At 38.4% G+C, this 14,200-nt stretch overlaps 1 protein-coding gene across 1 annotated transcript in view; it reads left to right on the forward strand.

The window, feature by feature from the left end:
* Positions 1 to 773: 773 nt before the first annotated feature.
* The window catches only part of LOC150091223 (uncharacterized), a 132,859-nt gene continuing 119,432 nt past the window's right edge, over positions 774 to 14,200 (forward strand). The window contains exon 1 of the mRNA XM_090374784.1: positions 774 to 929. Within this exon, the coding sequence (XP_090230910.1) occupies positions 899 to 929 (31 nt within the window). The 5' untranslated portion in view covers positions 774 to 898. The remainder of the gene's footprint in view (positions 930 to 14,200) is intronic.

Here is a 14,200-nt window from a genome sequence, read left to right on the forward strand (position 1 = left end):
TTAAAAGATTATTAGCCATATGGTGCAAGGAAGCCTGAGGCTTATGCTGCACCAGCCAAAAAAATATTTGAGTTACCCTGAGAGAGAGAGAGAGAGAAAAGAAGTAGAAAGGAAAGAATGATGATATCCAGCTCAGGACCCTGGGTGTGTGCCAAGCCCATGCTCACCAGATGTTGAGCCCCTGGGGGTGTTTATTACTATTTGAATATGCATAGTTTTCTTTTATTGTTTACTCTGTTTAGGCCTCTTTAATTTCACTATTTTAAATATAAATAAAGACCCATAATATTTACTATGCAAATGCCTAATACCTACCCCAGACTAATGCAAACACACAAAATCTACTTCCCCCAACCCCCTTTTTTTCATTGTATTATGGATCCATTAATTTATTTTCATCTTTGTGTGTGTGTGTGTGTGCGTGTGGGGCAAACGTCTGCAAAAACAATTCTGGAAACAATTTGAAAAGTTCTTGTTTATATTGAGGCATTGTTTATATTGAGGCATTGTTTATATTGAGGCACAACCAGGTCAGAGGAATTTACAATAAATCATGAATATAATCATTAATCTTATTTAGCAATCACGAACTTGAAATACGGTCTACTGCACTCTGACTCCTGACCACTCGGCGACGTATAGACTTAATTTATCGCTTAAATAACTTAATGCTTGGAATTCGGAGCCGACAGACTAATATTAGCGTCTGGCAATTCTTTTTTACTACATCTGCGCCACCTTTTCTTGAAAGTTTCCGGTTTCCTCGACCAACGTGGGTGACGCCAGTGGTAGAGAACTCGGATGCACTGCAGGCATTATCTACAGCTTCGGGTGCCTTTATTTTTGTTTGTTTATTTATTTGTTTTTAAACGAAACTGACACAGACGGACATCTGAATATGTTAATTATCTGGGCCTTTCTATTTATCAGTAAGTGCTATTAAATATGTAAGTTAAACACGTATACTGTTGTATGGTATAAAAATATAGCTGTTTTTTGTAGGCGTTATGCAAAACAAAATTACTGTTGTTATAATAAATTTCAACGTAGATTATTAATAACTTTAAATAGTACTATAATGCATTCCTATAACACGATAGTAAAACTAACACAGACTATCATTGTTTTATAGAACTATTTCAACATATTTTACTTCAGAGGTTCCCAAACGTTTATACCTTGAGCCCCTTAAAATATTTCATAATTTTCACGTGTCCCCACCCAAGTTCCAGAACAAGCTATAAATACACATATTTTTATCAATTAATATATACTTCAATACATTTAATCTCATAAAAATAAATAATAAACGCTTCCTACCTGAATTAGCAGGGGCACCCTGCATCCGGACGCCAACGTTCAAGGGGCACCTGAAACTTACATACACAAGAAGAAAATTTTAAACATGTTACTAAACTTTTATTGATGTGTGCATAATGCTTGTCTACTCTAAAATTTGGTATAAAAATTAACCCTTCAATACTCGCACGAGGACTCCAGCTTTTTTTTTACATGGCTGTATTTTCTTTGTAAATAAAAAAAATAATAATAATAAATAAAAAAGAGCGTCCCGCTCGTGAGCCATGCATTGGAAGCAGTTTTATCTATGTGATCTTGATGGAGATCATTGTAGTGTCTTCTCCGCCCATCTTTCTAGCTTCGTTTGTACCTCCTGGTTGGGGGGGGGGGGACTCCTCGCTTAGGTTGAGTGGGGTATACCGCTTGTCTATCTTCCTTGGTGGAGTGCTGCTGTGTGTTTCTGGAAGTAATCCTTCAGGTTAACTATCGCTGTCTTCTGTTGCTCAATGCGGTCTATCAGGCCCCTTCTTCCGGGGCAATTGTCGGTCTCTCCACGGCAGATTTCGGGTAGTGTTGGCGGCTCTTGGTCATCATTGTCCTTGTCTTTCTCATGATATCCTCCAGCTCGGTGTTAGTCCAATCTATAACCCCGAAGGAGTATGTTAGCATTGGGACTGCATAAGGTGTTTATAGCTTTAACTGTGTTCCCTCCATTCAGCTTTGCTTTCAGCAGGCTTCTGAGTCATTACTATTATAGTGTCAGATAGGAAAACAAAATGTCAGTCTGGCGCTTTTTATAGCAAACGGAAGAATGAAAGTGATAAGGAAAAGGAAAAATTACCAGGATCCATTCTGAAATTCGTAAAGTTGGACGTGGGTGACCGACAACATCAACATCAGTCGCTTCGGAATTCATTTCAGACAGTAAGGACGAAATGGAAGGTGAAAAATCAAATGACAAGTTTGAAATTGTGCCAAGAAATATCAGTGCCTGAATCAAGCTGTGGTGAGGATAATTTAGAAAATAATAATTGTGTTGAATTGATGGCCGATTAGGGGATCCTTTTAGCTGGCCACCAATTATTAATAATCGGTTATTAGAACTCATAATTCAGAAGGGACCTGTAACGCCTCAAAATATGAAATTTCCTAAAGATAATGGAAGATCATTTTCTGCGTCACAATATATGAGACTTTTACGTAACGGCGAAAAAGTTCAAAGAACTTGGTTAATCTATTCTACAAAATCGAATAGTGTGTTTTGCTTTTGTTGCAAGTTGTTTGCTTTAAAGCAAAACAAAGTAACAGATAGTCAGAGGGTTTTCAGATTGGCGACATTTAGCCACTCATTTTTCATGGCATGAAACGAGCGTAGAACATATGCAAAATTGTAAAAAAGTGGTATGAATTCAAAATATGCCTTGACAACAATTGTACAACTGACAAAGAACAACAACGGTACTTTGAATCTGAAAAAAAAAAAAAAAAAGATGGCGAGCCATTATTGAAAGAATCATTGCAATTGTCCAGTTTTTAGCAGGGCAGTGTTTATCTTTCAGAGGTAAAAATGATAAATTTTATGAAACAAATAATGGGGAATTTTTAAAGACTATAGAAATGTTGGCGAAATATGACCCCATTATCTCACAGCATGTCAATAACGGTAATCGGTAAAAATATCTCCGGTAACAATGGATTAATTGTACAGTGAATTTTGCGATTCGGTGAAGGCGAGAGCGTTTTCTTTCTGATTGATTTGTGTCGTCGAGGGGGGGGGGGGGTCTTAGCTGAAGTAGGGTGTTTTCCCCTTATCCAGCTGTTTTAAAATCGGTAAACAAGTTCGTGTCAAGTGGGGAGAAACACCCTAGGCGCTAACCGGTATATTTTTTTCCGAATTTTGCGATTCGGTGAAGGCGAGAGCGTTTTCTTTCTGATTGATTTGTGTCGTCGATGGGGGGGGGGATCTTAGTTGAGGTAGGGTGTTTTATCCCTATCCAGCTGTTTTAAAATCGGTAAATGAGTTCGTGATTTAAAATCATCGTCAAGTGGGGAAGAAACACCCTAGGCGCACTAACCGGTATATTTTTTTCCGGGATTCGTCAATAACATACAATCTCAACCTGCTAAAAGTCATATACTGTACCTCATTACTTAGGCCATGCTTTTCAAAATGAAATCATATCTGTTTTAGCAAGTGGCATAAAATCAGAAATCAAGGAATTTGTAAAGAAAGCAAAATATTTTTCGGTAATTCTCGACTGCACGCCAGTCACACTGAACAGATAGCATTTGTCGTTCTTTGGTTTTTAGGAGCATTAGCAACTAAGGCCATATTGCTCCGGGGATATGCGGTGGTCATTCCCTGACCTTTCGGCATCCTCCGTATTTGTTGGTTACGGGCTCGAACCCAGGTCTAATCAAGAAGCGTGTGCTACGCACTACTGTCCACCTGGTTACGGAAGCGCGATAGCATTTGTAGTAAGAATTGTAAATATTGACACTTCTGATGTTGCAATTCGAGAATTAATTCTTCGGTTTTATCCAGTATCAGACACTACAGGAGAACGTTTATGTAATTATCATCTTTTAAGTGAACCTTTTAACAGATTATGAATTAGATATTCAAGATATGCGTGAACATGGGTATGATAACGGAGAAAATATGCGTGGTAAGCATATAGTGGCTTGCAGAACAAAATTAGGAATTTAATCCTAGGGCCTTTTTTGTACCTTGCGCATCTCATTCATTGAATTTAGTTGAAAATTATGGTGCCAAAATAACATTTGAAACATTGTTCAAGAATTGTACACGTTTTTTTTTCCTGCATCCCCTTACAGATGGGATATACTAAATCGTAATATCACTAGATTAACACTGAAATCTGTAAGTGATACAAGATGAGAGAGTAGAATAAAAGCAGTGCGACCTCTCAGACTGCAATAAGTGAAGTCTTGAAAAGTTTAAATGACATAAGAGATTATAATTCCAGACACATGAAAACAAAACATACAGCTCAATGTTTGTTAGATCGAGTTGCGTCTTTCAAGTTCATTTGCTCAGCCGTTATATAGAACGATATTATGTCAAAAATTGATGTAGTAGTAGTAGAGGCATGTGATGCAAGAGAGCAAGTGTATGAGCTTATGCAGCATCAACAAAAAAAAAAAAAAAAAAAACACACCATTCCCTTCAGGTGGTAGATGACTTTCATCAACCGGTGAAATACCACCACTTTGCTTATTGGAGGCTTGAAGTGGTGAAACCCATGTTTAGTCTCTAGAGCAAATTTTCCGGCATCCCCCTCCCCTCATACTTCTCCTTCAACCCATGCACGGTACTAAGTACTATAGGTTTTGATACCTTTCGTGTTTGGGGTTTTCATAAAAAAAAAAAAAAAAAAATGCCTGTCCAGTTCCTCCTTAAATTTATTCAACCTATCAACTTCCACAACGACAGATGGAAGTTTGTTCCAGCAATTAACCACCCACTGGCTAAAGGCAAATTTCCGTGCATCTATTTTACATCTGTCCTTTCTTACTTTGAATTTATGCTCCCTTAGGTTCGTAATCTGAACAAGTGGAAGGATCACATCAGAATTCAACCCATTCAAGGGCTTATACACCTCAATCAGATCACCGCACAGGTACCTAGTCTCCAGCCACTGCAATTTACAGAACTTAAGCCTTTCTTGGTAAGAGGATCCCTTCATTCCCCTCACCAGTCTTGTTGCCTTTCTCTGTACACGCTCAAGTAAATCTACGTCCTTCCTAAAATGAGGCCTCCAGACCTGTACGCAGTACTCAAGGCGTGGCCTAACCATTGCCCTATAGACCACTGTACTCACCTTTACAGAAGCAAAAACCCTTTCCTTTACCCCTGATGGTAATTAAATCTTTAAGTAAATCCCACATCAGCACACTGTGATCACTGCCACCTAGTGGTTCCTTTATCTGCAAATTCTTAATACACGAATGATCACTGCTGATAACCAGATCAAGAGTATTACTCTCTCTGGTTGCCTCTCGAACATGCTGCTGCAGAAAACAATCATCCAATAAATCCACAAAGGTCTGACTAGTGTGTGAGTGACCAACCCACAAGTTCCAGTCAATATCTGGGAAGTTAAAATCCCCCATTATAAGACATTCTGATTTACTAGCCCACTATTTCTCTGTACAATTGTTCATTGTACTCATTCGAGGCATTAGTCCTATAACACACGCCTACTCTTATTTTTGCTTTCGCAGTGCTTATGTCACACCAAACTGACTCAATAGTGCACTGTTCATCTATATCAACTGGGTGCACTTCTTTTGATTTTATGTTTTTCTTAATTAACAGCATAACACCTCCTCCCTTTCTATCCTGTCTGTACACATTGTACTTCCCAAATTCCAGTTCTGCATTCCTTATATCTGTGTCACACCACGTCTCTGCTATCTCAACAATATCCGCATTTGATGTCTTGACCAACACTTCAAATTCATCAAATTTATTTACTATACTTCTAGCATTGGTATACATGCCCCTCTTCCTAGTTACTCTAACACATCCCATATACCCACCTATTTCACGATGACTGCCATCCGTACCTGAAACCCCCAACACCCCTCGCTCCCGGTCACTACTTATTCTAATAGAAGTTGTGCAAGAATCACCTTCACCTCCGCCTGCGGCTACTGTTAAACTATTAGTCCTTGTATCCCCCCAAGATATCAGTTTTCCGACCCACCTAACACTGCCTCGATAGCATCAGCAAATATTCTTGCACCCTTTCTATTTAAGTGTATCCCCTGTAGAAACGGGCTCTCCTGTTGTAAGTAAAACGTTGCAGTGCCCTCAATCCAACATAAATGAATCTCTTAATGTTTTGAATGAGCTTGTTAAATTTAAGTGCAGCTGGATCTAATTAGGCATTTAATAAATATATTAGGGATGCAAAAGTTTTAGCTGCAGAAGTAAATGTAGTGGCTGAATTTCTAGTTGTAAGGAGTAGAACTAAAGTTCGCCATTTTGATTATGAAAGTCCCGATGAACAAATCATAAATCCAAAAGAATTGTTTAGAATACAGTTTTATCTAACAATTGTTGATACAGCCTTAAATTCCATTCAGGAAAGGTTTGAAAATCAAAATGAATGTAATAATGTATTTAAATTTCTTTGTGAATGTGGAGAAATGACTGAAGATGAAATTAAAAAATCTTGTTTTGATTTAGATGTTTCCCTTCAATTTAATAAAGGAAGCACAAGTATTAAGGAGCTGATATCATATCAGCTCCTTAATGAGCTGATAACATACAGAATTTTGAGCAGTGGAATTGCAGACCCATTAAAAAACTTGATATATACTGTATTACAAAATATAACGCGATGTCATCATTTCCTAATCTGTTTATAGCTTTGAGAATTTTTCTGATATTACCAGTTAGTGTAGCATCAGGTGAAAGAAATTTTTCGAAACTCAAAAAACATTTAAGAACGTCAATGACTCAAGAAAGGTTTAATGATCTAGGACTGTTAGCTATAGAAAAGGAACTGTGTGAAAGTTTAGAATTAAATGTTATTGATGAATTGGCAAATAAGAAAGCAAGAAGAGTGCAGTTCCAACTTTATGGGTACATTCTGTTACTTTTGTTTGATATCTTGTACATTTTGATTTGAATAAAATTAAAATAAATATATCAAATATTTTTATGGATTTTTTAACCCTGTCAACTATGTGGAACTGTCATAAAAAACATACTGGTAGGCTCCCATTGGGTTGGGTTAGGTTAGGTTAGGTTAAGTTGTGAATCTACTCGCGATCCGCATTGATAGGGGCGGCCAAATATCTCTAGCACGCAGGCGACTAACAGCCAAAAACCGGCCCTGTGTTTTGCCAAGATCGTTAATACATGAGTTGGAAGAAAAATGGTATGCTACCAGGTCAGCTTTATCCTTGGCTGAAGTGACAATAGAACCATCTGGTTTTGACAGATCTAGGAGCAGAGATGGGCAAAAGTTGCAGCCAATAGCTTTGGCAAGAGGCAAGAATGCTCGGCTACCATTAGGGCAAGAAGCAAGTTTTCTACTCTTAGCTTGTTCAAAATCTAGTTTGGACTGCTAATTAATAACTGCTTTACAATTGTTGCAAGCTTTGGTGTAGGCAGAAAATGAAACTGAAGAACTGGAAACAAGCCTATTATGATATGCAACATTCTTCTGTTGAACAGCCTTAGCACATTTATTGGAAAACCAAGGTTTAGATAAAGGACGAGATTTTACAGTGGAGTGTGGAATAAAGGATTCCATTCCTACAAGAATAATTTCATTAGTTATTTATTACGGTATCATTGTATTCTTTTTCGTTATATGATTTATATGCATAAATATAACACACTTTTGTGCATATAACCTTCGCTTCATTTCATTTTATTTCTAATTAATTTTTAATTTATATTAGTTGATTATGTAAATATCGTTGTCAATAATTATAATTGTATTACTTTTGTTATTAATTATCATTATATGAATAAAAGTACAACAAAATATATAAATAATTTTGAGGGGGCGCCAAATTATTATTTGAGTTAGTGGGGGTTGCCTCTGATGGCGGAAGGAACCTATATAAATGAAATGATGTGTTTATGCAAGTACAAGAAGCGTTAGTATGATTAAATACAAGTATGTTAATGAAAAAGTGTGTTAATGTAAATATATAGGAAAAATATATGTCCAGGGGGATAGCATTTCCTATATATTTACAAAAATACGGTTAACACACTTTTTCATTAACATACTAACACTTCTTGTACTTGTATAAACACATCATTTCATTTATATAGGTTCCTTCCGCCATCAGAGGTAGCCCCCCCCCCCCACTAACTCAAATAAAAACCCTCTCAAGGCTATCAGAACATTTGCATCGACATAGAGCATATTGCCTACAGCAATTTCACCATCACGCTATAGTCAATGAAAAGCATACATCTCTTTCTAGAGTTCAGGAAATTTTCCACTAAAGTTATCATCAGGACGGGCCAGTCTGCTAGACACAGGGATTTCTTCCATTTTGAATTTTCTCGGACCTTGTTGGCTTTTCTCTTCTCATCTCCGGCCCTCCAACATTTACTCTGATTCTATAGGGATTCTAAATGCTCCTCATAACCCTTCGAACACCCTTTGACCCGACGTTTCACCCACTTTCCGAAATATCGATCCTGCCTTCCTCTCCCACTCAGCAACACACTACTGAACAAAGCCACGACTCCCCAAAAAACTCTCCAGGATTACACAACTGCACCTCTACATACCCACACACGACTCCAACTCTCTCTCTCTCTCTCACACACACACACACACATATATATATATATATATATATATATATATATATATATATATATATATATATACACACACACACACACACACACACACACACACACACTGGTGTTCAAAGAATGTGCATCACCTAGGAATTTCACATTTCTAAACCCTTTTTCCCCGATGTGAAATTAATGACTAGCATCACAAATAGAAATATAAACAAAAGAAATTTATTAATAGTTAAGGTAAAGCTAAGTAATATTTTACAAGTGATCTCAAAATATTCCAAAGTGAGATTTGCAATCTTTATACAACAGTTCTGGTAAACACGACAATTATGGCTGAAATGTTATCAGAAGCCCTCAATTTGCTTCAGTTTATCATTTTATTTAATTCAAAATGAAACAAAATGAAAAGTTCACCAGGTGCAAACTAATATTTAGTTGAACCGCCTCTGGCCCTGATGATAGCAGCACACCGTCGAGGCATTGACAAAATCAATTTCTTAAGATAATCAACTGTTAGTTTGTGGTTCCAAACACGAATTGTGGCTTCCTGAAGTTAACGAAGGATCTTTGGTTTCTTTCTGACAACTGCAGATTCCACACGATGCCAACAGTTCTCTACAGGATTCAGGTCCCGGCTGTTTCCTGGCCAGCTAAGAGTTGTAATGGACTGTTCTTACAACCATTTTTTCACCTGTAACAAATCTAAACACATTAGCTTCATTTCTGCATTAGAGGTTCGACAGTAAAGTAACTACAGAAGTGCCTACTTACACTTTTCGCCCGATGACAAGGAGTAGAGTCGTCCTGCTGAAAGTTGCAATTACTTGGCAGGTTGAAATGATCTCTAATGATTGGCGGCAATTTGCCTTCCAATATAGCCAGGTATCCATCGGCATTTACGGAACCTTTTATAAACTACAGGTGACCTCCACGATTTTTTTTTTTTTTTTTTTTTTGTAGTTATTGGCGCATCGGCTTCTGTAGCCATAATGCACCTCCCAAGGTTTTTGCAGTACTTTGATCCAAGCCCGAGGCGGGATTCGAACCCGAGACCTTTGGGTTGCCAGGCAGGCACTTTACCGACCCGGCTAGCCCGGTCGGCTACTCCGCGATATGAAATGCAATGCACTCCCGTATCATTTGGCTGGTAGGGAATTTCACTGTAGACACCATACAGTCTGGATGGTATTCTTCACCACGTGTACGGCGAATCATTTGTCTCCCATCACAGCCATGCAGGTTGAATTTCTTCTCATTCGAGAAAATAACTGACTTCCACTGCTAGGGGGTCCATTTGACATGCTCCTTACACCAAATTAATTGGGCGTTTTTCATTTTTTGTGTGGGGAGGGGCTTCTTAGGACGACGGGCTACAAGTCCATTTTTTGAAGAGGCGTCTTCTGACTGTTACTGCACTTGCTACCACTCCTGTATGTTCTTTCCATTCTCTTTTCAGCTCAGACGAAAAAGCTTTACGGTTTTTAAGGCATAAGTGATTCAAAACGTGGTCCGGTTTTGTAGTAGAGACTCGTTTGCGTCCGATTCTTTTTTCCTATCAGCATTCTTGATTTTGAAAGAAATCTACTCACTGTCGACTGATTACAAGACGCTCTATAAGCAATATGACGGGAAGAACATCCTTCCTTGCTTACAGCAACAATAGCACTCTTTCTTGGTAGGGTTAACTGCACGCAACTCGCCATCCTGACACAAGCAAGGAATGACTGCAATTCTTGCAGAGCGTGCTTATATAGTTGAAAGTAATGGCTGATGCCATATACTTCATCACCTACGCGTGTCAATCTTAACTGATGCAATCTGTAAGAAATATTGCCATATACATGTACACTTACGTTATTCGGACGACAATTACAATTTTTAGGAGAGATGCACTTTCTTTGAACAACAGTGTATATGAGCGTTTCATTTCTCTCCCCCACCCGGTTAGTCCCTAATTTTCCCTAGTTCATCTAAAATATTTGCTATATATGGCCTTCGACAAAAGAAGTACGCATTAACACTTCCATTATCCTACTAATACTGCTCTACTTCGCAGAATTTGTTCGACTCATCTCTGTGAACTCACTCCAGGTATAAAATTTTTCTCTTTATAATGGGGGTATTAGTAAGTGAAAGCTTACATATTACAGGTAAAATACACTAGTCAAATACTCTTTTTGGAGTATTTGACTAGCGGAGTATTGTCTTCCGTTCTTATTGTTTGTGCAGATAGATACTCAGTGATCGCTGAATTATGGCCACCTACCTAAAACTACACTGGGCCATCGTTCGCACAGATAACAGTCGCCATTGTCTGAAGACGTCCGTAGGTATCTACAGCCGTGCTGCTTGCGAGGCTTTCAGTGTCCGAATAGATGACAGTCGCGTGTCCATACTCCTCATTTCGCGTTCCAACATTCCACATGTGTTCAATTGGATTGAGGTCAGGCAAATTTGAAGGCCAATCAAGGTGGGTGATACCCACCTTGATTGGTGTTCCTCAAACCACTCGTGCACAGTGCGGGCCCGATGACACGGCGCATTATCGTCTCGGAATATCCCTTTTTTGTCCGAGATAAAATGAAACATGGTAGGGTGTACACGGTCTCCTAAGATCTACCGGTAGATCTCACTAGTGACCCTGAACTGGATTACATCTGACAAACTTCGATACCCACATAGACAGCCTTCGCTGTCCATATTAATTGTGCTTACCAACCGGCAGACTCCAGTACAAACACTGATCCACAAAGAAACAGAGCTGAGACTTCACCACCTATAATGACACACCCGGACTGACTGCTCACTGGACTACAATTTTGATCCACTTCAGTTCACTCGGACTTGTCAACTGCTGAACCCTACCTCCACAGGTGGGAACTCTGCATGAACTGCTCTCCCCTCCTTAGCCAGCTGGGTTGGGATATTTGCTGGTTCTAACGCTCGGCTCAGAGCGAGAAGATAGACAACCCTCTTAGAGACCAGCTGACCTTAGTAGCCTGAGGTGGGACCCTTCTGCTGACCCCTTCAGGGGTGGGATTAACGGAAACCACTGTCCAGACTTTTTTCTTTTACTTCCCTTCTTTTAACTTCTACTTTTCTTGGGGATGCCTCCTTTCTTCCCCTACCATTCTGTCTAATCTCCCCTCTCCATTTTATCCCACTCTTCAACTATCTCTTCTTCTGTTCAATGTTTCTTTTGGACTTCTCTAGAAATTTCTGGAACGTCCGGTGCGATACCCGTCCTGCCTCCCAACCTCCACATGGCTGAGGTTGGGAGGCAGGGGACAGCCGACCAGGTGTCTGCTGCCCCCTGGCTACGAAGTCGCCAGGTGCCGGCACACAACAAACATAACACTTGCCAACCTACATTACACTTACACAGACAGCCTTGGATCGACGTCTTGGATTTCCTCTCGATGTCCCCTAGCACAGTTCATGGTGCTGTCAGCATTGTTATGATTGTAACTGGCAGCTCGTGCTAATCTAATCTTAAATTTTCTGTTTATACTCCGGCACGACAACCAAGTCAGTAAAGTTTACAATAAATCGTCAATACAAACATTTATCGTATTTAGTAGTCACGGGCTTGAACCCCAGTTCACTCAAAGAACGCGTGCTATGCACTCTCACACCTGACCACTCAGCCATGTCAGGCAATCCATCCATACAATTAAGACGCTCACAAATATTAGATATCTAATCCTACAACGTCCAAAACCTTATCTCTCCTTCACTCTCAAGTACAAATTATGACGGGCCCCATGGGATTAACCTGTAGTTAGAATAATAAAAAAAAAAAAAAAAAAATTCTTAGTTTGATAGTACAGTAGAGAACATTAATTGTAAACCACGGTCTTGTTATGCGAGGTGTTATACCTGATAGTGTTATAAGGACAGCATAAAAAGAATATAAGCATTCATGGCTGTCTATTTACTTAAGTTTAATTTTATTACATTTAATCTGCTTAAATAAATTAACTTATTTAAACTGCTAAAATAAATCTTTACTGATGATTACTAATAGTTATCGGTCTACTAATATGTAGGATGTCTACCACTAGCTATTGACTAATTCAGGATCTATTACGCATATAATCACTGAAGGCTAAATATTAACAAATAAGAAATGTGTAATCCAATTAACAACTCTAGGCAAATGAAGTCACCACAATTTACTAGTTCTGCTGCTTTTACAGTCACTGAAGAAGTGGTACAAGAAATACCACGAAACGTCTAAGAATAATCTGTAATTCTATTAAAGACACATTACACTCCACGCAGGTTAAAATGCTCATTATTTCACCAAAGTGAATTCACAACGAAAGTAATTTTTGTATAATAAACATCACATGTTATGTACATATTTAAAATAATGAACAAAAATTAAAAAAAAAAAAAAAATCATTTTGTAGATTTTAAGAGTCAGTTGATGCTGGTATATTTCTTGTTTCAAAAGTTGTTCTTCTCGATAAACTCTTAGGACATTTCCATGTGATATATGTAAATTAATTCCTGTGATTAGGCAGCATTTTATGGGAAATTTAATACAGACCACACTCCTGCCAACAAACGAAGTATTTTCGTGCTGCGTTGGCTACTTGCTAAAGTTAAACCTCTGCCTGCTGCCTTACTGTAGCTAAAAATAAAATTAAGCAGCCAAGTCATATGCCAGTACAGTACCGCGTACAGATTTTCTAGAGTCAAATCCTAATATAATAATTTAATTCCGCTCATTAATGGAACTGAATTATGAAACCAAAATCGGTTATGAAAGCAGTCTCTCTCTCTCAAATATCTTCTGATTAATACCATAGAATATCAGGGGTATATTTTAACACAGATATTGAAATCCAATAAAATAGTACAATTTTATGCGTTCTATCATGGTGAAATCTTTGCTACCTTTGAAGACTGAGGAGTGGAGTCTAAGTTGTGCATTAGGTCAAAAACTGAGCCCTCCGCCTACAGCAGGGAGCAAAAATCTGCCTTGAATGAAATCATACACAAAAACGCATATTAATTTTGATTTCTACTACTGCAGTGTGTTGAAATAAACCCTTACATCCTATAATATTTAAATAAATAAATAATCTTTATTTTTATCACGGCAAGTTGCCAGGGGTTTAAATTAGATATTCTTGTTTATACTCCGGCTCACTCACCGGGTCAGAGGAGTTTAGGATAAATCATGAATACAATCGTTAATCGCATTTAGTAGTCACGGGCTTGAAGCACGATCCACTTAAACAGCATGTACTACTGCATTCTCGCTATTGACCACTCAGCATGCGACCCAATTCTATAGCTTAAATAGTAATGTCTGCTTTGTTTTTAAATGAAAGTCTTATCCAAACACTGCTGTTCATTCTTTAGTTTCAGGCCCGCGTGATTGCTAAATACGATTAACGATTGTATTCATGATTTATAGTACATGTAACATTTTTAGTATCTTATGTAGGGCGGCAACTGAACAACAGTTGAACCCCGCATGATTTATTATAAATCCCTCTTACCTCTTACGATGGTCGCGCCGGAATATAAACAAGAATACAGTACACACAACTTACAGTTCGGCCTGCG

The sequence above is a fragment of the Mastigoproctus giganteus genome, chromosome 1 (genome assembly GCF_048544385.1).
Source record: "Mastigoproctus giganteus isolate SK-2022 chromosome 1, ASM4854438v1, whole genome shotgun sequence".
In the NCBI taxonomy this organism is placed as follows: domain Eukaryota; kingdom Metazoa; phylum Arthropoda; class Arachnida; order Uropygi; family Thelyphonidae; genus Mastigoproctus; species Mastigoproctus giganteus.